The 25,211-nt window shown below is 44.3% G+C and overlaps 1 protein-coding gene across 3 annotated transcripts in view; it reads left to right on the forward strand.

Moving 5' to 3' along the window:
- Positions 1-25,211, forward strand: part of LOC112260326 (SPRY domain-containing SOCS box protein 4) — a 112,397-nt gene that overhangs the window by 60,271 nt on the left and 26,915 nt on the right. For all 3 annotated transcript variants that reach the window (XM_024435346.2, XM_024435348.2, XM_024435347.1), the window contains one exon: positions 2,434-3,370. In XM_024435346.2, the coding sequence (XP_024291114.1) occupies positions 2,638-3,370 (733 nt within the window). In that variant the 5' untranslated portion in view covers positions 2,434-2,637. The remainder of the gene's footprint in view (positions 1-2,433; positions 3,371-25,211) is intronic.

Here is a 25,211-nt window from a genome sequence, read left to right on the forward strand (position 1 = left end):
CAGTTAACATGTTCTTATTTTCAACGACTGCCTAGGAACGGTGGGTTAACTTCCTCCTTCAGGGGCCGAACAACATTTATTTTCACCTTGCCAGCTCAGGGGATCCAACTTGCAACCTTACAGTTAACTAGTCCTTGTGCACTCCACAAGGAGACTGCCTATTACACGAATGTAGTAAGCCAAGGTAAGTTGCTAGCTAGCATTAAACTTATTTTATAAAAAACAATCAATCACTAGTTAACTACACATAATTTATGATATTACTAGATATTATCAAGCGTGTCCTGCGTTGCATATAATCTGACTGAGCAGTGGTAGGCAGAAGCAGGTGCTTAAACATTAATTCAAACAGCACTTTTGTGTGTTTTGCCAGCAGCTCTTCGTTGTGCGTCAAGCATTGCGCTGTTTATGACTTCAAGCCTATCAACTCCCGAGATGAGGCTGGTGTAACCGAAGTGAAATGGCTAGCTAGTTAGCGTGCGCTAATAGCGTTTCAAACGTCACTCGCTCTGAGCTTTGGAGTGGTTGTTCCCCTTGCTCTGCGTGGGTAAAGCTGCTTCGAGGGTGGCTGTTGTCGTTGTGTTCCTGGTTCGAGCCCAGGGAGGAGCGAGGAGAGGGACGGAAGCTTTACTGTTACACTGGCAATACTAAAGTGCCTATAAGAACATTCAATAGTCAAAGGTTAATGAAATGCAAATGGTATAGAGTGAAATAGTCCTATAATTCCTACAACCTAAAACTTCTTACCTGGGAATATTGAAGACTCATGTTAAAAGGAACCATCGGCTTTCATATGTTCTCATGTTCTGAGCAAGGAACTTAAAAGTTAGCTATCTTACATGGCACATATTGCACTTTTACTTTCTTCTCCAACACTTAGTTTTTGCATTATTTAAACCAAATTTAACAGGTTTCATTATTTACTTGAGGCTAAATTGATTTTATTGATGTATTATATTAAGTTAAAATAAGTGTTAATTCAGTATTGTTGTAATTGTCATTATTACAAATAAAAAATTGGCCCATTTTTTTGTAATCGGTATCGGCTCTTTTGGTCCTCCAATTGGTATCGGCGTTGAAAAATCATAATCGGTCGACTTCTAGTGTGTACACACACACAATAACACAAAGGGGTACACACATACAATAACACAACGGGGTAAACGCAGGCAGGCCAATTCTGTATTTTTATCCCCCACTAATTTGGCTTTTGACCAGTCAGATCAGCTGTTTTTCCAATTATTTGGGAAAATATCACTACCTGTGTAAACGCAGCCATAGACTCAGATAATACAGAGAAAGACACTTGTACAGAACTACACCTAGACACACACACACGACTACAGTTTGGCTACAGTTACTGAGTAGCTAATGACATTCTCCCAGAAACTTCCATAAGAACCCAGCCCTAACCCACCTGCCCACTTATGACACACTCGGAACAGTTAATTGGACACACCGACACAGACACACACTCCCTGCTGGGAACTGAACTCTCTGGTGCCACACACACACTGCCAACTCTCATGACCTCATTCCTCTTGTCATTTAATGGGAGGAAGACCGAGAGAGGGTGGGGGGCAGGACTCACAGCTGTGTGGCTGTCTGGCCGTCTGGTCACCCCCCTTCCTGTTAACTTACACAGACAGACCTCTCTCTCTCTCTCAGGCAGTTGCTGACCTCACTCTGTCTGAGTGTTATGTTGTACAGTACTGCATTTGTGTCTGTGGATATTAGCTTACATAGCAACAGTAGACCTGTATTTCAGTCTATCATCTGTGTACAGTACTAAATAATATTACACACACACACAGCTGACGTGTGTGTCTACCCCCAAGCGGTGTGTCAGTCTGGTATGAGTGTCCCTTTCCCTGTGTTCAGGAATAGCTATCCCTCATTCCTGGAAGAGAATGATGTGTCATTTCAGCTGAACAGGAAGTGTGTGTCCCGAACAGGAACTGCCTGCTATTGTTACATAGGGCCCTAGTATTTTTAGCTTATCAGCCAATCTTCCATTATCTAGTTCACAGAGCGTTCTTTTTCACATCACCATGGATCAATGACGCTGCAGCAAGGAGGGATTTTGTTTAAACTTTCTTTTTTTTCTTTTTTTTGCGGGGTTTTGGAAACTCGGATAGAGCAATATATTTAAAAGAAAATGTTTGTTTTTTTGCCGACTCTGCTGCTTTTCTAAAAGGCGGTTATTGAAAATGTTTTATCTAAAGGAGCATTAGTGTCCTCGCAGTTCTACTCTAGGGGAAGTATCTCACTTTTGGTGTGTTTTTGTTATAGCTCTCGTTCTCTCTCTGGTCTCTAGAACTTTTTTGTGTGTTTTGCAAGGAGGCAGCGATTTGGGCCAGAATGGAGCAGTCATAAGCTGTAACGTACCCTTACATGCACTCACATTCCTCTCTCTCTGCTTTCTCCTCTCAGGAGTGTCGTTGGCGGCCCCCTTTTGAAAGCGGCGTTGTGGAGTCGGCCACCGACAGGAGTGCGTCATCACTGCTCCCTGTGGTTCCCCTGGTTACTGCACTGAAAAATCTGCTTTAATGAAGTAACGCCGGGGCGACAGAGGACCGAAACCGACCCAAACTAACACCTTCGTCCCTGCCCCTCTCCCCCTTTATCGCCAACACCATGGGTCAGAAGATCTCTGGCGGCGTCAAGTCAGTGGACAGTCGTGGCGAGGGTGGCTCGCCCTCCTTCCGCCCGACGACCCACCGCCGGCACCTCCACCCCGAGCTGCGGGGCCCTGACTTCTACAAGCCGCCGCGGCTGGACCTGCTGCTGGACATGCCCCCCGCGCCCCCTGACCTCCAGCTCCGCCATGCCTGGAACCCGGAGGACCGCTCGCTCAACGTTTTTATCAAGGAGGAGGATAAACTGACCTTCCACCGCCATCCTGTAGCGCAGAGCACCGACTGCATCCGTGGCAGAGTGGGCTATACGCGGGGGCTCCACGTCTGGCGGATCCACTGGCCGGCGAGACAGCGAGGGACACACGCTGTGGTGGGAGTAGCCACGTCCGACGCCCCCTTACACTCTGTCGGCTACACGGCACTAGTAGGCAGTGACTCGGAGTCCTGGGGGTGGGACTTGGGCAGGAACCGACTGTACCACGACAGTAAGAACCGGGCCCAGGTTTCCCTACCTTCGTATCCGTGTTTCTTAGAGCCTGAGGAAGCTTTCGTATTGCCGGACGCTCTTCTAGTGGTGTTGGATATGGACGAGGGCACGTTGAGTTTCATGGTGGACGGACAGTACCTCGGTGTGGCATTCAGAGGCCTGAAGGGGAAGAAGCTGTACCCGATCGTCAGTGCCGTGTGGGGCCACTGTGAGATCAGCATGAGATATGCCAACGGACTGGATCGTAAGTGTCCTCCTTTTTTCTCCTCTCTGCTATCTCTCACAGGAACTAATAAGTAGAGGTATTTTGCAATGCGTCATTGTATAAGATGGTAATACAATGATATAGAAAAATGCTCATTACCGCTGATTTGCCAGGATATTAGAAGCAGCATGGTAGGAGGTCCTTTCAACCAAAGTGATCACGAAGGAGAGCAGATGAGGAAAGGAGGTCTTTAAAGATGTGATCATCAACTAGTTTCAGCCTCAGGCCAATTTCTTGAGTGGATGGTCAGGGACCCGGAAACATATTTACAAATCATTTGTATTTTATTTTACCTTTTTTATTTAACTAGGCAAGTCAGTTAAGAACAAATTCTTATTTTCAATGACAGCCTAGGAACAGTGTAACCCACTATTCCTAGGCTGTCATTGAAAATAAGAATTTGTTCTGCCTGTTTAGGGGCAGAACGACAGATTTGTACCTTGTCAGCTCGGGGATTTGAACTTGCAACCTTTCAGTTACTAGTCCAACGCTCTAACCACTAGGCTACCCAAAACGGCTGTAATATTGGACAAACATTTCAAACCTTGCTTAAATATATATCTATATATCACTCAGTTATGCGTGCGAGTACTTTGGAATAGCTTTCCAAAATGTAAGTCACTTGGAGCTGATTTGCTGGTCTTTTTAGAATTTCTTTTTTTTTATGGCCAAAAAGAGACTTGGGACAAAACATTTTATTTTTTCTCAGACCTTGTGGGCCAAATAAGTTTGGGAAGCCTGCTTTGAAGGGTGGGTGGAACTTTGCATTGCGTCATTATAGGATGCTTTCCTGGAATAGCTGCAATTTACTGTTCAGAACATCAGAGGGCAGATACAGACGCCAAACAGAACCATATCTGCCTACAGTATCTTGTTCTGTCATTATCTACCCATAAAGAGGGAGTGTGGACACTGAAGTCATTTAGCTTCGCAATGAACAGGGTTCTTTGTTTACTGCACTGTTGATATGTCACGTTTTAATTTGATAACGCATACTGCCGTACCACTTTGAGATATAACACATTGTATGATAGTATAGAAGCAGTATATCAATTCCAAATGACGAAGGATTAAAAACACGTGAGGACTTCTGTGGTGGTCTTATATCTAGGGCTGTGATGGTCATGGACTTTTGGGTGACTGTAGCACATTCTTCTCCTCCGCTCCTGACTGTGCTGCCATAGAAAAAAGATAATGAGCATCCCCATTCAAGTCAATGATGGCATAGTGGGTGGACTAGCGGTCATTGCGAGTGTACCCATAGGAGAAAAGCAGGAAGTAAATGATGTATTTATTCAACTGACATTACTAAGTTAACATCAGCCACATCCAGTTAAAATCATTTGAATGAATATTCTGCTTTAACGTGGAAATTGAATGGAAATACCAGGCAGCCTTTGCGAGTGTACCCAAGCGTTTACCTGTCAAATTGACAGAATTAGAAGTTACAAGCCCGTTCTATGCGGGATGTTGCCATGGCAGCCGAAGACGGATTTGCTTGTTTCAGCAAGGAGTAACCGAGTTGAATCACATTAAGAGTCCATGTTATGGCCGAAACTGACTCGACTGCACGAATGCCCGGCTGTCTCCCTTGCACACACAGTATACAGCGCATTCGGAAAGTATTCACACCCCTTGACGACATTTTTTACTTTAGGCTTATTCTAAAATGGATTAAATAAAAAATACAAATCCTCAGCATCTAAACATAATACCCCATAACGACTAAGTAATGTTTGCAAATTTATTAAAAATAAAAAAACTTATCACATTTAAGTATTCAGCCCTTTACTCAGTACTTTGTTGACGCACCTTTGGCAGTGATTACAGCCTCGAGTCTTCTTGGGTATGACGCTACAAGCTTGGCACACCTGTATCTGGGGAGTTTCTCCCATTTTTCTCTGCAGATCCTCTCTAGCTCTGTCAGGTTGGATGAAGAGTGTCGCTGCATAGCTATTTTCAGGTCTTTCGAGAGATGTTCGAATGGGTTCAAGTCCGGGCTCTAGCTGGCCTACTCAAGGACATTGAGACTTGTCCTGAAGCCACTCCTGTGTTGTCTTGGCTGTGTGCTTAGGGTCATTTGTCCTGTTGGAAGGTGAACCTTCACCCCAGTCAGATCCTTAGCAGGTTCTCATCAAGGATCTCTGAACTTTGCTCTGTTCATCTTTCCCTCGATCCTGCCTAGTCTCCCAGTCCCTGCCGCTGAAAAACGTAGGGATGGTGCCAGGTTTCCTCCAGATGTGACGCTTGACATTCAAGCCAAATAATTCAATCTTGGTTTCATTAGACCAGATAATCTTGTTGCTAATGGTCTGAATTCTTTAGGTGCATTTTGGCAAACTCCAAGCGGGCTGTCATGTGCCTTTTTTTTGCTGAGGAGTGACTTCCGTCTGGCCACTGTACCATAAAGGCCTGATTTGGTAGAGTGCTGTAGAGATGGTTGTCCTTCTGGGAGGTTCTCACACCTGGAGCTCTGTCAGTGACCATCTAGGAAGTCTTGGTGATTCCAAACTTCTATTTAAAAATGGAGGCCACTGTTCTTGGACCTTCAATGCTGCAGAAATGTTTTTGTACCCTTCCCCAGATCTGTGCCCCGACACAATGCTGTGTCCTGTTTTTGCACTGACATGCACTGTCAACTATGTGACATTATATAGACGGGTGTGTGCCTTTACAAATCATGTCCAATCAATTGAATTTGAAAATAAAAGAGCCGCACACTCTAGGAGCTCAGATGCAAAAATTGAATTACCAATGTTTCGAAAGCCATGCTGTCTTCATCAAGGTATAAATCACAGAGACCAATTGGTACACTCTGATTTACCACCCCAAGATATTCCTGAACAACGTCTATTTGCGCCCCTACTGGATGGAAATTACAAGTGTAATGGCTGTGCTCAATGCAATGGCACTTATAAATGTAGATCCTTCACCCACAAACAGGGAAATCGATCCCAATCAAAGGTGTTATTACGTGCTCCACCAAGGCAGTTATTTATCTTATAACTTGTCCTTGTGGTAAATTATGTGGGTAAAACAAAGCGCGAATTAAAAGTACGTATCTCAGAGCATCGTAGCACCATTTGGTGTAAAAACTTGACTTACCCAGTTGCGGTCCACTTCTTGGAGGCAGGCCACTCGATTTCATCTCTGCGTTATATTGGCATCGAACATGTCACCCTCCCTAGGAGAGGGGGTGACCTTGATAATTTATTGTTAAAACTAGAGGCTGCCTGGATCTTTAACTTCAAGACCCTTGCGCCCTTCGGTCTCAACGTAGACTTTTACCTGAAGCCATTCTTGTGATTATTGTGACTTTGCCATTGTAATTGTTTTGTAAGCTTGTTTTGTAAAATGAATTTCTGATTGTATGCTATCCATTTGTTGTTTGTATGCTGTTCTTTGTATGCCATTTTAATATTTGATAATTAACCAATGATATTAGGCCACTCTTGGCCATGATTACAGACACCTGTGTCTTATGACAATATAAACGAGTAATTCCGCAGTGTTTGTGATTACACCCTGATGAAGACCGCTTGGCTGTCGAAACGTTGGTAATTACATTTTGGCATCTGAGCTCCTAGAGTGTGCGGCTCTTTTATTTTCAACTTTTATACTCTGCCAGCCAGCACCTCACCTAAATAGGTGTGCGTTTCTTTTTCTTCTAGATCAATCAATTGAATTTACCACAGGTGGACTCCAATCAAGTTGTAGAAACATCAAGGATGATCAATAGAAACAGGATGCACCTGAGCTCATTTTCGAGTCTCATAGCAAAGGGTCTGAATACATGTGTAAATAAGGTATATGTTTTTTATTTAATACATTTGCTAACATTTCTAAAACTGTTCGCTTTATCATTGTGTGTATATTGAGGAACATTTTTAAAAATTAAATCCATTTTAGAATAAGGCTGTAACGTAACATGGAAGAAGTGAAGGGGTCTGAATACTTTCTGTGTATTCTCAGCAAAAAAAGAAAGGACCCTGTCTTTCAAAGATAATTAATAAAAATCCAAGTAACTTCACAGATCTTCATTGTAAAGGGTTTAAACACTGTTTCCCATGCTTGTAGGCAATTAAGGTCACAGTTATGAAAACTTAGGACACTAAAGAGGCCTTTCTACTGACTCTGAAAAACACCAGAAGAAAGATGCCCAGGGTCCCTGCTCATCTCTGTGAACGTGCCTTAGGTATGCTTCAAGGAGGTATGAGGACTGCAGATGTAGCCAGGGCAATAAATTGCAATGTCTGTGCTGTGAGACATCGAAGACAGGGAGACAGGACGAACAGCTGATCGTCCTCGCAGTGGCAGACCACGTGTAACAACACCTGCACAGGATCGGTGCATCCGACCATTACACCTGTGGGACAGGTACAGGATGGCAACAACTGCCCGAGATACACCAGGAACGCAAAATCCCTCCTTCAGTGCTCAGACTGTCCGCAATAGGCTGAAAGAGGCTGGACTGAGGGCTTGTAAAGGCCTGTTGTCTGGTGAGGACCTGCCTTACATCACCGACAACTACGTAGCCTATGGGCAGAAAGGACTGGAAAAAAGTGCTCTTCACTGATGAGTTGCGGTTTTGTCTCACCAGGGATGATGGTCGGATCCGCGTTTATCGTCGAAGGAATGAGCATTACGCCGAGGCCTGTACTCGAGTGGGATCGATGTGGAGGGTCCATCATGGTCTGGGGCGGTGTGTCACAGCATCATCGGACTGAGATTGTTGTCATTGCAGGCAATCTCAACGCTGTGCGTTACAGGGGAAAAAATCCCTCTTGTGGTACCCTTCCTGCAGGCAATGCCACCAGCTATACTCCTTGTTCCGTGCGTGACTTCATGCAAGACCGGAATGTCAGTGTTCTGCCATGGCCAGCGAAGAACCCCCCCCAGTCCACGAGGAGGAGATGCACTGCTGTTGATTTTCTTGTTCAGTGTATGTCTGTCTGTTCAATCTTGTTATATTCATACAATTATTTATCCATGTTTGCTGAAATAAACGCAGTTGACAGTGAGAGGACATTTTTATTTTACTGGTTATTTTATTTTCAATGGCCCCTCTTCATAATGAGTAATGCTGTCAATTTATTGAAATGCTGAGTCCTTGAGAAATCCAGCAGTCCCCGAGGCCCTGTGACCACGACACAGGTAGTAACTTCGAGGCTTTTATCTTGTACCTGGATACCATTTTTTAATTAGGGGCTTACATCTTATGTCCTCACAAGACCTCTCATTATAGAAGTCTAACCATTCTTCCTTCATATAATATATTTCTCAACACGTGGTGAGAATCGCCATGTCTTCCTCTGGTCTCAGTTTAAACGGTCTCTTTGAAAGACTTGTTTAAACTCCCACACACACACCTGCAAAGAGTGTTCTCATAACACAGACTTTTGATCTGAACCCCCCCCTCCACAGAGTCATATCTGATATTACAACATGGAATGTTTTTGTCTGTTGCTGGGTGGAAACCGAAAGGAAAAAAGCCCCTGTAAAGTTTGCTGTGTTTGTTCTTGCTAGACGAGCCCCTTGGTGTCTGAGACCAGAGGAAGACCTAGGGATTCTCACCACACACACACACACACACACACTAACCTTTCTTTGAAGTTGTAAGGTTTGTTAAACCTGTAGTTTTCATACCACTGCGCACATCAGATGACTGTTACGAATATTTTGTGCCGCAGTGGCTTAGGTTAGTCTTTTCCTGAGTTAAGGCCTTGTTCAAAGCAGCCCATTTTGTTATCCAGAACGGTTTTAACTGAACCGTTCACATTTACCATTTTGGTGCTGTTGAATATCACGGATTGGAACCGCAATGGTCTAGTTCTGAGAATCTCTGAGCCTGTTCAAAGCACCCGTTTAAAAGTATTTTCAGTGCCTGAAAAATGCTTTTAGACAGTTGAAAGTGGGCTTTCAAGCTTAGTGCTGAGAAAGTAGAACGAATGTTGAAAGCTCTCCTTGAAAGGTGGTAGTGTTAAAGAAATGGCTGCCGGTGTACAGTAGGAGCTGAAAGCCTCGGCTAAAGACCCGTTTTTGAAGATGTGACGCGCCTTCATGCGTTTACACGTGTCTGTGCGCGATGGTGTTTTTGTGTGAACGCCTGTTTGCGCATTAACGTTTCTGCATGTTTTGTGCACTTACGTATGCATGTTTTTGAGTAGGCCTAGGTCTGTGGGTGTGTTAGCGGAGGTGGGGGGGGTGGGGGGGGGTGTCACTCTGATTTATTTATATGCCAAGGCATGACCATCAGAATAATGAAATTCTGCCTTTACAGAAGGAGAAAGATGGAGCAACAGAATGAAACATGAGGGCTTTGAACTTTTCAGTCTATACCATCTAAATGAGCACGAAGGCACAATAAACGAGCTGGGGAAGTAGAGCCATATATGGGGCGACATGCCATGCATCAATATGCTCCCATGAAATATGTGGATTTATTTGAGGTCACATCCTGAATCAATCAGGGGAAACCCCAGCTGCTTGTGATCGGGATGCTTTCAATTTACTGTGAAACAACGAGGAAGGTAGATACCCTTAGACAAATGCAATTTTTTGGTGGTGAGAAATGTAGAGCTGGGAAAGCTAGTTGTCCTCCATAGTGGTGTGATTTCTAGAGTTTATTTTTTTTATTTGTCTGGAATTGATATAAGATGTGACCTTTAAAAAAATAGATGCACATTTTGAGCACTGCCAACAAGTTATGTTTAGATTGTTGGAATTGAGATGAAGTATGAATTAAGCTAGCAGCAGCTGTTGTTTTAGCACACTTGACTCACTGTTATGAAGTCCTCATGAATGTCTGTCTGCCACTGGGGTGTGTGTGTGTGTGTGTGGATCTGCTCCTGTTTGTGTGGGTGTTTGCTTGTCTCTGTGGACATGTATTTATTTTATTTTTGCTTGTTGGCGTGTGTGTCTTAGTACACCGTGTGTTTGCTTGTCCCCATGGGAGTCTGTGGACTGTGTAGGAGGAAGCCAACAACTGAGTTTTCCCAGAAATCCCCTGGAATTCTCTGATGGCTCTGTGTGTTGATTTGAAGTGGGTGAAGTGAACGCTCTGACTGGGGTGAGCTTCCAGAGCAGAGAAAGGAAAGGCGGCGGGGATGGAGAAGAGGGTGGGTGGAGGGATAGAGGGACTCTGCTCTCTGAGGTCCAGTGTCTGTATTGGGAAACTAATGTTACGCCCAGTGGGCTTTGGCTGAGACGCAGGCAGCCACTGTATGTATTGCGTGTGCGTCATTGTATCATGTGCCTTCATCCCATCCAGTGATGCTCATAGAGCCCCAGTGTCGTGAACAGCAGGGTGGGCCAGGCACAATGTCGTGTGTGTGTGAGCGGGGAGAGCGTCTGTCAGACAGGGAGCCGTGTGTGTCCTGTGTTTCTCTCGCCACAGAGCCCCAGTGTGTGTCTGTGATCAGTGGGCTGAATCTGTCTGGTGCTTTGCTACTGATGGGGTCCCCTCTCTGGTGCCCAGGAATGTGCGTCAGCCAGCCGGTTCTCACACACACACACACACTGAGACCTCACTCACCCCCTTATCATAACCTCAATGATTCACCTAGCTCATGACTGTCAGCCAGTGTGTGGTGGGGACTGTGTTCAGGACTTTGGAGAGCCGTGTGAGTGAGAGACGGTCATGATTGTGAGACGGGAGAGCCATGTGTATGTCTGTCACGTAGCCCAGTGTGTGTGTAGGTTATAGTTATAGGCAGATCCAGAAAGGAGTGTTTTTCAGAGTAGTGTGTGCCAGGGATGCCTGTGTGTCTGGGGCTCTGTGTGTGTGTGTGTGTGAATGGTAATGCTTGGCAGTACAGTAATGACTTTATGTAATAGGGCTTCCCGCATTGACGAATAGTATGGAGCTTATTAGATTGATGGATTGCAACGCAGAACATTGTATCTCCCAAAAAAGCTGTTTGGCTTTTCTCATCTTTTCTGCTATGGCCTATTGCCCCCAAAGTAGTTCAACACGATGGGCTACTTTTAGTTCGCACAGTTTCTCAAAGAATTAGAATTTGTTGTGGTCCGGATACATGGCTGCTATTTAGCTTGAGTTACGACCTTATGTGACCTTTGGTGTACATCTCCCATTAACATCGACGCATTTTACATGAATGAACCAAGCATCACAATAAAGTTATTCCTCTGTCGTGCTCTGTATCTCACAGCAGGCAAGTTGGTAATAAGCAGATAATGTACTCTACGTCCTCCTCGCTTGCCGCTATGGTGAACAACACGGATAAAGCAGCAATATACAGGTAAGTGATAAAATAAAGGAAACGCCATACATGGTGTCTTACTAAAATAGGGTGTTGAGCCACCAGAATGGCGTCATTGGCCTAGATTCTCCATGTGTCTGGAATTCTATTGGAGGGATGCGACACCATTTTCCCATAATTTGGTGTTTTGTTGATGGTGGTAGAAAACCTATCAGGCGCCGCTCCAGAATCTCCCAGAAGTTTATACGTGACCCTAACCATGATTGGATGTTAATTGTGCCTAAAGACATAGCAGCTCTGTTTCTAGATTCTTAGCAACATTGCAGTATTTGTATTTCCTTTTTGTTATTTCTTACATTATCCCAGACGGTTTTGCATTAGTTTTTACTATCACAGAGGTGTTAACTCACCAGAACAGAAATACAACTTTCCTGAATTGGATTCTGTTGTTCATACACCCCCCAGCCTATCCCTGAGACTGCTCCAAGACACCACCCGTGGAGAAGAGGTATTCTGAGTGGTCTTCTAGTCTGACTCGGGAAGCCTGCACACCATCCACCGCTTCGTAATATATGTTCAGTCCCTGCACAATTGCAGTACGTTCGTAAAGTATTCCGGTCCCACAGTTGACGATACATGTCAAAGCAAAACCCAAGCCATGATGTCGAAGGAATTGCAGGTAGAGCTCAGACGACGTGATTGTGTCGAGGAACAGATCTGGGAAAGGGTACAAAAACATTTCTACAGAATTGAAGGTCCCCAAGAACAGTGGCTTCCATCATTCCTAAAATGTAAGTTTGGAACTACCAAGACTTTTGCTAGCCACCTGGCCAAACTGAGCAATCTGGGGAGAAGGGCCTTGGTCAGGGAGGTGACCAAGAACCCGATGGTCACTGACAGAGCTCCAGTGTTCCTCTGTGGAGATGGGAGAACCTTCCAGAAGGACAACCATCTCTGCAGCACTCCACCAATCAGGACTTTATGGTACAGTGGCCAGACGGAAGCCACTCCTCAGTAAAAGGCACATGACGGCCTGCTTGGAGTTTGCTTAAAGGCACCTAAAGGACTGAGAAACTGAATTCTCTGGTCTGATGAAACCAAGATTGAGCGCTTTGGCCTGAATACCAAACGTCACGTCTGGAGGAAACCTGGCACCATCCCTACGGTGAAGCGTGGTGGCAGCATTATGCTGTGGGGATGTTTTTCAGCGGCAGGGACTGGGTGTTTAGGGTTGAAAGAAAGATGAAAGCAGTGAAGTACAGAGGGATCCTTGATGAAAACCTGCTCCAGAGTGCTCAGGACCTCCAGACTGGGGCGAAGGTTCACCTTCCAACAGGACAATGACCCTAAGCGCACAGCCAAGACAACGCAGGAGTGGCTTCGGGATAAGTCTCAATGTTCTTGAGTGGCCCAGCCGGAGCCCGGACTTGAATCTGAACAAACATCTCTGGAGAGACTCTCTGGAGAAATAGCTGTGCAGCGACGCTCCCCATCCTACCTGACAGAGCTTGAGAGAATCTGCAGAGAAGAATGGGAGAATTTCCCCAAATACAAGTGTGCCAAGCTTGTAGCTTCATACCCAAGAAGACTTGAGGCTGTAATCGCTGCCAAAGGTGCTTCAACAAAGTACTGAGTAAAGGGTCTGAATACCTATGTAAATGTGATATTTCAGTTTTTTGTATTAATCTAGACACAATTCTCCATAATGACAAAGCGAAAGCAGGTTATTAGAAATGTTTGCTAATGTATACAAATAAACATTACTTATATAAGGTTTCAGACCCTTTGCTATGAGATTCGAAATTGCGCTCGGGTGCATCCTGTTTCCATTGCTCATCCTTGATCTTTCTCCAACTTCATTGGAGTCCACGTGGTAAATTCAGTTGATTGGATGAGACTTGGAGAAGCGCACACACACCTGTCTATATAAGGTCCCACAGTTGACAGTGCATGTCAGAGCGAAAACCAAGCCACGAGGTCGAAGGAATTGTCCGTAGAGCTCTGCGACAGGATTGTGTCGAGGCACAGATCTGGGGAAGGGTACCAAAAAATGTCCGCAGCATGGAAGGTCCACAAGAACAAGTCCTCCATCCTTCTTAAATGGATGACGTTTCGAACCACCAAGACTCTTGCTAGAGCTGGCCGCCTGGTCAAACTGAGCAATCGGGGGAGAAGGGCCTTGGTCAGGGGTGTGACCAGCAACCTGATGGTCACTCTGACAGAGCTCCAGAGTTCCTCTGTGGCGATGGGAGAATCTTCCAGAAGGACAACAGTCTCTGCAGCACTCTACCAATCAGGCCTTTATGGTAGAGTGCCAGACGGAAGGCACTCCTCAGTAGAAGGCACATGACCGATCGCTTGCGGTTTGTCAAAAGGCACCTAAAGAGACAGCATGAGAAACAAGATTCTCTGGTCTGATGAAACCAAGATTGAACTTTTTGGCCTGAAGGCCACATGTCACATCTGGAGGAAACCTGGCACAATCCCTACGGTGAAGCACTTTTGACTGGTAGTGTATATATGCGGTGGTGTCAGGAAGACCCAAAAATAGTCCGACTACCGTCACCTAATTCATGGACTGTTCTCTCTGCTACCGCACGGCAAGTGTTACCGGAGTGCCAAGTCTAGGTCCAATATACTTCACAGCTTCTACACCCAAGACATAAGACTGCTAAGCAATTAATCAAATGGCTATTTGCATTGTTTGTATTTACACTGCTGCTACTTCCTGTTTTATTATCTATGTACAGTCAATTTAAATTACTTCGGCTAACCTGTACCCCCGCACATTGACTTGGTACTGGTACCCCCTGTATATAGCCTTGTTACTTTAAAAAAAAAAAAAGTTTTAACTTAAGTTTATTTAGCTAATATTTTCTTAACCTACAATGCCGTTAAGAAAATAGAGTTAAGGGCTTGCAAGTAAGCATTCCACTGTAAGGTCTACACCTGTTGTATTCAGCATTTCACTGTAAGGTCTACTACACCTGTTGTATTCGGCGACATACGATTTGATTTGAAGAGGAGAAGGAGGAATACAGAGAGGAGGTAGAGGAATGGGTGAATCCAAGTAGAGGAGTGGACTTGGCAGTCCTTTTTGGGGAAGGGACATGGTACAGCTGTGGCAGATGTTTCAGCCTTCCCTGTCCTGTGGGAGTTTGTGGCACAAACATGAGGATTCTCTCATCTCTCTCTCCCTGTTGAAAACACAGTGAGAAGAGAATCTCTCTCTCTCTGCCAAGCTAAATATGAGCGAGATTAATTTCTCACTCTAAATATTTGATGAAAGTTATGCCAACACTATCATTTTAATTAGCATATGTGTGTGAAAGAGAAGGGAGGGTTGGACAGAGAAGATTGCTATCAGCGTAAAACATCTAAGAATAGGGCCAGGAGTTTTTCCTGGCGTTGTCAGGTAATCTGGAAACACTCCTGGTCCTGAAGCATGGGCTCTGTGTATTAGAGCCACATCTATAACAACTGGTACATGACCCTTTTAATTGTTTATTATAAAGCATGTTTTAAAGCTTGGTAGGAAGACCATGACACTCCTGTGTGTGTGTGTGTGTGTGTGTGAGCTCCGTGCCTCCATGCAGCCCCCATCGCGTGTGCCAGGACTCTGGAGAGAAGCTGCTAATGGGTGCTTGGCTAGTGCCCAGCAGACTGGAGATGCTCTAGGGAACAGGGAGAGTTTGCGCATGAGGCTAATAGCAGCTTTGCCCAGAACTAAGCGCTAACCCTACTGTGCAGCAGCACACTGTTAGCGCTGAGCTCTGGATAAATGCCAACTCACTAACGGCCTGGCTGCAGGGAGCTGGTTGGCTGGCAGCTCACAGCTTGGGCCACTTCCTGTTATGTTGACTGATCTATAAATCATCTAACCCGTACTGGTTTATGAATGGATCCTTATTGTATAGAGAATTTGATAAAATGCCACTTCTGGCCGTGTACAAAACTGAATAAATAGGAGGGAAAGCCAATGGGGTCAACTGCCGGAAGAGCAGGCCAACGTGGAGAGAAAATAGTTTTTCAAGCGTCTCCGGCATTGCAGGTCCATACGCCTAGGTAATATTCCGTTTAGCAATAGTACAGCCTAGCACCAGGCAGTTGCATATGCGAGGCTATAAATGCCTTACGTAGTTGGGTAACCTGATTTAAGTAGTTCAGAAAAAAGCGAATGCTTGAGGGGATGTTTTAGGTAGGTTTGTGTTTCATAGGATACCGGTACGCAAAAGGCACAGACGCATGAATATGTGAGGAACTTAATGGAGTTACTACTACTAGTAGTGGTGGTGGTTATGGAACACTTCAGGAGGAAGTTACGGTGTTTCTGTCTTTTTTTCCCCCTCTTCCGTCACTCTCGCTCCCTCGCTCTCTCTCTCAAAACAATGTTCATCAGCATCTAAAGCGATGACAGGACTGTGTAGATTGGGAGTCATTGTACAGGGAATCAAAGCAAAGCTAATTGGCACATTTATAAAGAGGGGGGGGGGGGAAAGAGTCGGAGAGAGGATGTGGTGTGGACTTGCGTGCACACAATGCACAGAACACCGGAACACACACAAACACGCCGCACACACAAAAAGACGTAACAATTTGTATATTTAAAACGTGATTTATTTAGTGTTCATATAAATTGGGTAATAATCTTACTATACTTACCATACTACTACATAAGTCAAAGATTCACAGGAAGACCATCTCTGCAGATGACGCCAACACCCCCGGAATGGCTTGCAGTTTCCCCATCTGTATAAAGAGCCACTGGTCGCCAGAGCTCACACTCTGCTCAGAGAACTCCCTCTTCACTCTCCTGTAAAAGTCAACCTTGCATCACATCTCCATGTGCTTGTGGAAGAAGACATTGCCTGCTTAGTCGGGTTGTGGTGGTGGAAGCTGGCCATGTTTAGGGACTTCCAGTACCACTCACAATGTAAGACCTTGTAGAAGCTCGGGAGGGCCTAAACTAAATTCACACAACACCCGTTGTAGATTTAAATGAATATGTGGAATGTTGAGGAATACTCTAAAATAAGCAATGAGCAATTTGAGTCTGACCATTGACAATGATATTTGATAGTCTTGCAGGAAGGTACTAATGTCCCTGTGGAAACCATGGTCCCATAGCATTTTTAACATGGAAATAGTTATGTCATTCAGCCTACAGTCGCAGCCAATGTGTGGTGTTCAATGTAGGCCTGCATTCCGTGAGAAAACATGCAGGGCTTGACGTTGACCTGTTTATCTACTTCTCCTTCTGACAAGGTGACTGAAAATGTTTGATGCAAGAAACCATAAAATAAAATGCATTATTACAGAGCGTCAGATAAATTATGCTACCCTCTGCCTATTGGATACTTAGCTTATTCAAGCCTCTCTCAAAAAACACTGCCCCTTTTTTAAGAAGGGAAAACAAATCTCTTTACTTGAATCACTTCCCCATTGATCTATAACTGGGCTAATAACTAACCAGCACAGGATATGAACAAACGTGCCCATGTGGCTACAGGAAGCTCTCGCGTTCTCAAAACGAGCGTATCTACTCACGACCCGCTGATGCTTTTATCACAGTCCAATTCAAAGTGAATGGCACAGAGCCATATATGGCAATGCTCTATTTGCATATAGGCCTACTGCAGCTCTGATTTGGTTATGCACCGGTCTGTGTAGAGTAGGGGCTGAGTAGTGTGTCAATGCAACAGAATACTACTCTGTGTTCTGTCTACAATAAAATCTCTTGCGTTGTTTTCCATACTAAAAAGTCTTGCGTGTTTTGTTTCTGTGTTGCGTTCAAAGTGGCTAATATTGCGTTAATTCGATCACAATTCCCACAGTAAAGGGAACCGTTGATGGGGAAAACTCTACAAAGTTGAGTGAAGTTCAATCTCATGCTTCTCTGCTCGGGCTGATAGTTCTTCTGGGGAGCTGGGCACCGAGCTTAGAGAGAACGTTGGTTGCAACAATCACCCAGATATGTTGTGATATGCAATTACCGCTCACTCTGTTTCTTTACTTTATTGTAGAAAAATGAATTAATGGACCCTCGGACGAAAAGGGAATTTTCCTCTTCGTCTAATGGTCAAGACGTTGGCTTTCTCACGTGGTAGACTCCAGTTCATATCCCGCTTTTTCCGTGTGTGTGTGTGTGTGTGTGTGTGTGTGTGTGTGTAAGCATCATCTGGCTCAAATGCTGTTTAGTTATATGGATAGGGGTAGTCCTCGCCCCTCTGGGACCAACCGGGGGGCTCAGGTGAGACAGCCAGCCTACGGCGGGCCAAGGGACCCAATAAATACCTCCTGTTCTGTTATGAGAGAAGCCACACTTGACCGTGACTATACATGGCAATAAAGGCAACATCTCTGGGAGATTCACTGTATACCGCCAACTTATATATGGGAAGGAGAATAGACTGCAGTAGCTTACACCCACCAGTCCAGTCTCACTTTCTCTGCCTGTGGGCTGTTTTGGATATAAACAGAAGGTTTCACAAAAAACTGTTGGCTATACAGAGGGTCTCCAGACCACACAGCGTTGTGGAAACTTGTCTAGCTGCTAAGTATACAGGCGAGGTATTTAGCTCCAGGCTAGTGGTCACCAACCTTTTTCTGAGTCAAGATCACTTTCGCAGTCAAAGCAATCCGAGATCTACCGCAGTCTTTTTTTAAACATGACTTACATTTTTTTAACATTTAACCTAATAAAAACAGTTCTGTAGGAATGAGGCTTGTGCAGTAGCCTAGGCCTTGTATATTATCACAGCATATTGGCTATAAGCCTGACCCTGCCAATATTGTTATTTTCCGAACATATTAAGCCTATATTTCAAAACTCACGCGTCGATAACAAAATAGATGAATTGGTTTAGCACTTGAGGCACAGCTGAGCATACATTTGAAACAATTCGCTTTTTTACTTTACTGGAATGATGGTATCTGCATCTGATGGTCAAGGGGGGGTCGGGGGTTCGCACTCGGATCCCACTCGGATTTTATTTTATTCCAAGTTCCCAGTTGTCTTGAACGCACTGAAGCCTGAAGTCGGAGATGACTGACTTCCCAGTTGTCTTGAACACGTCATTAGTCTCCGCAAAGAGGGCGAGCATGTTATGTTTGGTAATGGGCCTAGTGTTGGATAAAAACAGAGTTGACAATTCCCAATAAATACTTCGACATGAACTCGCTCATAAAAGCAGCAGCTCTTTGCTCTATTCTTCTTGAAAGTCTCCGTGGTCATGGTTTTGAAAGTTATGCAATCTCATGTAGGCTGTGGCCAGGTCATGGAAGCTGTAGGCACCGGTGACTTGAGCTATCCGATTGGCCAGCATAATAGGGGCACTCGGTTTTTAGCCACAGGTCAGCCGGGTAGGCAGAGATTGTCTTTTCTGTCAAATTGAAATGGTTCAAAATGGGAACACTTTGCTTACCCGGTGCGCAGGGCTTATGAATCAGTGCACCTACTGCGCAACACAACAAAAAATAATAATAAAGCAGCGAACGCCTTTTATATTTGTTTTCTCTACAGAAATGTTTGGCGATTTGACCAGGCGATCACAACCGACCGGTTGGTGACCACTGCTCTAGGCTATGCTCAGTGTCCTGCAGGCAGACCAGGGGAAAGGTGCTGCGTCATAACAGTAGTCCTCATTTTATGTACCTGAAGAACATGTTTTTAATGGCTGTCAATTTCCATAAACTCCACCAGCACAGTAGGTGAGCAGTCATGACGGAACGGACACTTACGTAGTCAACGCTTCTTCCCTGCTTGAACTGACAAATGGGGAATTTATTGAAGAATTGTAAAGACCTTCTAATGGATTGAAAGACACTGGGAGAATGTGATTTCACACATGACTTTCCCTCTGTTTCTTTCCTCCCAAGTGCTCCATTTCCACTAATATTTTCTTCCATATTTGCTCACCTAATGGGCTGGTAGATTTGTCATGGAAACTGACAGCTGTCGCTAACCAACTGAGACAAAGAGATGTGAGGAGGAAATGAGTTGTGACACTTGAGAGGAGTAGGTAGGGGAACGTTGGATTCATAAGTATGCGATCTCATTGGAGATTTACGCTACTGAGGCCTTTTTGGATAGTCTTTTTCAAACCTGCGTAGACCGGTGCACACGGACGTACACTCACACACATTACGTACGCACCCCTCTGCTCGCTTTCATTCCCTTGGACGTAATTGTACTTTGTTTAAATCAGCCTCTGATTGCTTTCATTCCCTTGGACGTAATTGTACTTTGTTTAAATCAGCCTCTGATTGCTTTCATTCCCTTGGATGTAATTTTACTTAATTTGTTTAAATCTGCCTCTGATTGCTTTCTTCTTCTCTGTGTAATCAAGATGTACAATGATCTAGACACACACACACACACACACACACACACACACACACACACACTTGGGAGGTTCCGGGGCCATTAACTCATTGATCGAGGCGCTGGGTCTTTCGCTAATGAGTGCTGAATATAAAAGGAGCACAGAGAAGGAAGCCCCCTGTCCATTTTGTTCGGTAAGCCATGGATAGCACTCAAATCAACGATTACATTTCCCCTCCCGACACGTCCAATTAAGCACGGTCTTCCCTTCATTCAGCTGAACCTTCTATTCAACCTGCTTCTTATTGAATTCTGTCTTTTAAAAAAAATGTATTCAGTCATTTTCTTTTTGCTAAAGGCAAAGTGAATGTGGATACATTTTTGGACTAATGTGTTTCCTACATTTTTGGACTAATGTGTTTACGTACGTCCAATGGCGTTTGAGTTTAATGTTTTGGTATTTGGAGTCCTGAATGTTGCTTTAGGGACTTTAGCGTCTTAGAAAAATGAGGAGGAAACACTAGTTTATAAATTCTAATAATAGTGTCACTCAACACCGAAGTATTTTGGTGTGAAAGCAAAGGGTTACCATGGTTGCATTTCCTCTGTTCTACATGGGCTGATGTCATCGCCTAAAGTCTTGCACAGTTGCTCTACTACCTTACCTCAGCTCCAAGGCATCTGCACATATGCACTCTGCCAACATATAGAGGACATGACTTGTGCATTTTACTCACTTTTATATTGCTGTTAAGTATATCCATGTTCCCCATTCTATCAGCAGTCATTTGTGTTCTTCAATCTTGATCCTGGAGGGTGTGTGCAAGCTGTCATTCAACTAATCTCACTGCTTTTCAAGCACTTTGATTCGTTGAATCTGTTTTCTCATTTAACAAAAAACCTGTACATCCCCTGGGTCTCCAGGACCAAGATTGAAGAACACTTTTTGTTGTATGATAAGCCAAGCCCATGCCACCAGTAGGAGGCACACTTTCCTCCTTGACCAACTTGACCTTTTCCGACCCAGTCCTCTTGAATGAATAGACTCGGGAGGGAATGATGCATTTTCAAAGTGTTTCAACAGAGCTATTTTGTTACGAAACAACATGCTCTGACCTCTTGTCGCTTATGCTCTTAACCGAACAAAGGGGATCAAAAGCTATTGTAGCCACTTTGAGGAGATGGTATTACCATGCGGCACCAGCGTTCTGTCCTCTCCTGCTACGTGAGCGAAAAATCCATTTTGGTTGTCTCTTTCATATACAGTGCCCACTCACCCTCTCCTCCTGCCTGGCTTTCTACCCAGCTAGGGAACCCCGCTATAGTCAGCTTTGACCAACTCTGCCACCTCAGTGCTCTGTACTAAGATCACTACTCGGGCACATCTCAATAGTCTCAAGTGGCTTTCTCTACTTGTCTCCTTTCTTTAATCTGCAATGGTGCAGGAGTTGGACGGGTGAAAGTAAATGGTGTTCAGTCCACCATACGAAGTTCCCTACTCTATTCTCTTCCGGAGGCCATAATTAAACTATTGAGATGCACACCAATTATTCTCCATAGCCTGGTCACGTTACTGTGTTGTGGTTGAATTCTGGGTAGTTTCAGCAAATATTGACCTTAGCTACATACACATCCTCTCTTCAAGTAATGTGAATCTGGTTTTAGCCTTACCAAACATTATCATAAAGTACTCTTACTCTGTGCGGGTGTGAATGATGCTTGCCCTATAGGATAACTGCCCTGGGGTGTGCCAGCCAGAACGTGACCATGTTCCAAACTTTGAACGTCATCCACCCTTCTAAATGACCACTGCAAGATCTTTCTGTGCCTCGACGGAAGGGTAGTAGCGATGAAGTTAGTGAGTAGATCATCCAAAAATGAAACTGTTGGGCTGCATTTCATTCCAGAGTTGCCACCTCTATTCTGTCCATACTTCCATTCCATTCACTGCGACCTTATTAAACCATCTCCAAGCTTCCAGCCGTGTAATTGAACTGTTTCAGCCAACAACTAGGTCACGTTATGGTGTTTTGTTCTCTCACACTATCACCAAAAGCGACACGTCGGGTGTGACGGGCTCGTGAAGCTGAAAGGACAGTGACCGAAATATGCAGCACACTTCATGTTGGAGGGTGCACTTTTCTTTTTTTGAATTTTACCCAATTTTCTCCCCAATTTCGTGGTATCCAATTGTTAGTAGTTACTATCTTGTCTCATCGCCACAACTACCGTACGGGCTCGGGAGAGACGAAGGTTGAAAGCCATGCGTCCTCCGAAACACAACACAACCAAGCTGCACTGCTTCTTAACACAGCGCGCATGCAACCCGGAAGCCAGCCGCACCAATGTGTCAGAGGAAACACCGTGCACCTGGCGACCTGGTTAGTGTGCAATGCGCCCGGCCCGCCACAGGAGTTGCTAGTGCGCGATGAGACGAGGATATCCCTACCGGCCAAACCCTCCCTAACCCGGACGACGCTAGGCCAATTGTGCATTGCCCAATGGACCTCCCGGCTGCGACAGAGCCTGGGCTCTGAGTCTCTGGTGCAATGCAGTGCCTTAGACCTCTGCGCCACCCGGGAGGCCCCTAGAGAGCGCACTTTTTGTAAAACACACAGGGCTGACAGAAAAACAGCGGTTGTGAATAAGCATGTTAAAGAATAAGCAGCCCATTCACTCTGGCATAATAAGACACATAGTCCCAATCTTAAGAATACAGAAACACAAGGCTAAGCATTTCCCAATTTGAAATGTACAACTATTACTTCCCATGGCAAACACATTTTTCACATTAAGCACACAAAGTAACCAGTGATCTGGTTTAAATGCAACAGTATTTCACACGTTATTTTCAGAGATGGCTAACAACCGCAAATGAGCTGCAATGAAAAGGCACAGTTCTACTCACCAGATGATCATTTGTTGAAAGTTAATCTGAAAAAGGGGGAAGCTAGCAAATTAGCAACAACATCCTCGTCGATAACACCTGCTGCAGCCGCTGCAAACTAGCCTACAAAAAAGCTAGCTTGCTAGACTGTTGGGTAAAACTACTGTTCGCTATTGTGCTGTTGGCCTTCTAGAAGGGGGAGGTTGCCATACATTTAAAAAAAAAAAAACGGTCCCACCCATTACAAGTTCAAATGTGATTGGTTGATTCCACTGTCACTCCAAATTTCTATCCTAATACAGTTAAATGGCCTATCTAGCTTCAGCTTCTAAATGCGACGCCATTGGCTGACTTAGCTAACTAGATGCATCTCCCCGGAGACCACGCAAAACAAAATCCTGATTTTAGATCAGAATATCAATGAAAATAATAATATAATTAGAATATTTTTAAACAATGAATTTCTATTAAAATGACATTTTATATTAAACCACAACTATTTCATAATCCTTAGGCCTTCTCTGTAGGCCCTCACAGTTCCCCATTGTTTTCCATTCGGGGTCACCTCTGCAAAGTGAAAGGGAGGTTAGTGGAACACCAGTTCAGAGATGCAACCCTTTTTTTGAAGAAGAAGTGAAAGGATGAACGTCAAAGATTGGAACACACTAGGCCAGTGGTTTTCAACTTGTGGTCTGCATCCTTGCAGGTGGTCCATTAACTTATTGCGTCGCGCTATCCGGGATCGTGAATACAGCCTCAAGCTCATTACCATAACGCAACGTTAACTATTCATGAAAATCGCAAATGAAATTAATATGCTAGCTCTCAAGCTTAGCCTTTTGTTAACAACACTGTCATCTCAGATTTTCAAAATATGCTTCTCAACCATTGCAAAATAAGCATTTGTGTAACAGCTAGCGCGGCTAGCGTAGCATTTAGCATTAGCATCAGCAGACAACATTTTCACAAAAACCAGAAAATCATTCAAATAAAATCATTACCTTTGAAGAACTTCAGATGTTTTCAATGAGGAGACTCTCAGTTAGATAGCAAATGCTCAGTTTTTCCTGAAAGATTATTTGTTTAGGAGAAATTGCTCCGTTTGGTGCGTCACGTTTGGCTACCAAAAAAAAACAAATTCAGTCTTCAAAACGCCAAACTTTTTTCGAAATTAACTCCATAATATCGACTGAAACATGGTAAACGTTGTTTAGAATCAATCCTCAAGGTGTTTTTCACATATCTCTTCATGATATATCGTTCGTTGAAAGCCTCCTCTCTCCTCTCAATCACTGGATGACTGCGTGGAGCTTGTAGATTACGCACCAATTTAGACAAAGGACACCGGGTGGACCCCTGGTAAATGTAGTCTCTTATGGCCAATCTTCCAATGATATGCCTACAAATACGTCACAATGCTGCACACACCTTGGAGAAACGATAGAAAGGGCAGGCTCATTCCCGGCGCATTCACAGCCATATAAGGAGACAATGGGAAACAGAGCTTCAAAAATTCTGCCCACTTCCTGGTTGAAGTTTCATCTTGGTTTCGCCTGTAGCATGAGTTCTGTGGCACGCACAGATAATATCTTTGCAGTTTTGGAAACCTTAGAGTGTTTTCTTTCCAAAGCTGCCAATTATATGCATAGTCGAGCATCTTTTCGTGACAAAATATTGCGCTTAAAACGGGCATGTTTTTTTTATCCATAAATTAAGAGCGCCCCCTATATCCAAGAAGTTAATCATTATTTTTATTTTTTTAATAACAGTTGGGAGTTTTAATGGTGTTATAAGCAATTTTGCATTACTTTTCTAAATGCTCATGGTTTATAATAATGATAGGCCTTTATTCTGTTACATTCATTGATAAAATGGACTCTAAATTTAACCGGCAAGGTATTTAATGTAAAAAGGTCCTCGAGCTTTTGACAGAGATTTAGTGGGCCCTCAAACTGAAAAGGTTGGGAACCGCTGCACTAGGATGCGTCCAACTTAAGAAAGTTGGCTACCATTACAGTCCACATAGCCTAAGGGAACTATGTGATTGAGTTATTAATTCCCGTCGTCCTTATCGCTAATGCTAATCAGCATATGCCGGGTTGCGCTGTAGCCACAGAAGTAGATTATATTAGTGCAGATTTTATTAGTCATTTATCCCCACATGATGTGACCTTTTCTAGCAGAGCTCAGAGTAACCTCTGCAGACTTGACTTTTGACGATCTACTTCATAGAGACTTAATAAGAGACTCCTGAACATGTCTTTCCTATCTCCCCCCTCCACACTGGAGTGCTTGCTCTATCCTGTCTTCTCATTGACTCTTTACCTGGTCTCTTCCCAGTTACTCTCCCTCTCCCACACTTTCAGCATCCTCTTTCTCTCATGCTCC

This window comes from Oncorhynchus tshawytscha, linkage group LG10 (genome assembly GCF_018296145.1).
Source record: "Oncorhynchus tshawytscha isolate Ot180627B linkage group LG10, Otsh_v2.0, whole genome shotgun sequence".
Taxonomy (NCBI): domain Eukaryota; kingdom Metazoa; phylum Chordata; class Actinopteri; order Salmoniformes; family Salmonidae; genus Oncorhynchus; species Oncorhynchus tshawytscha.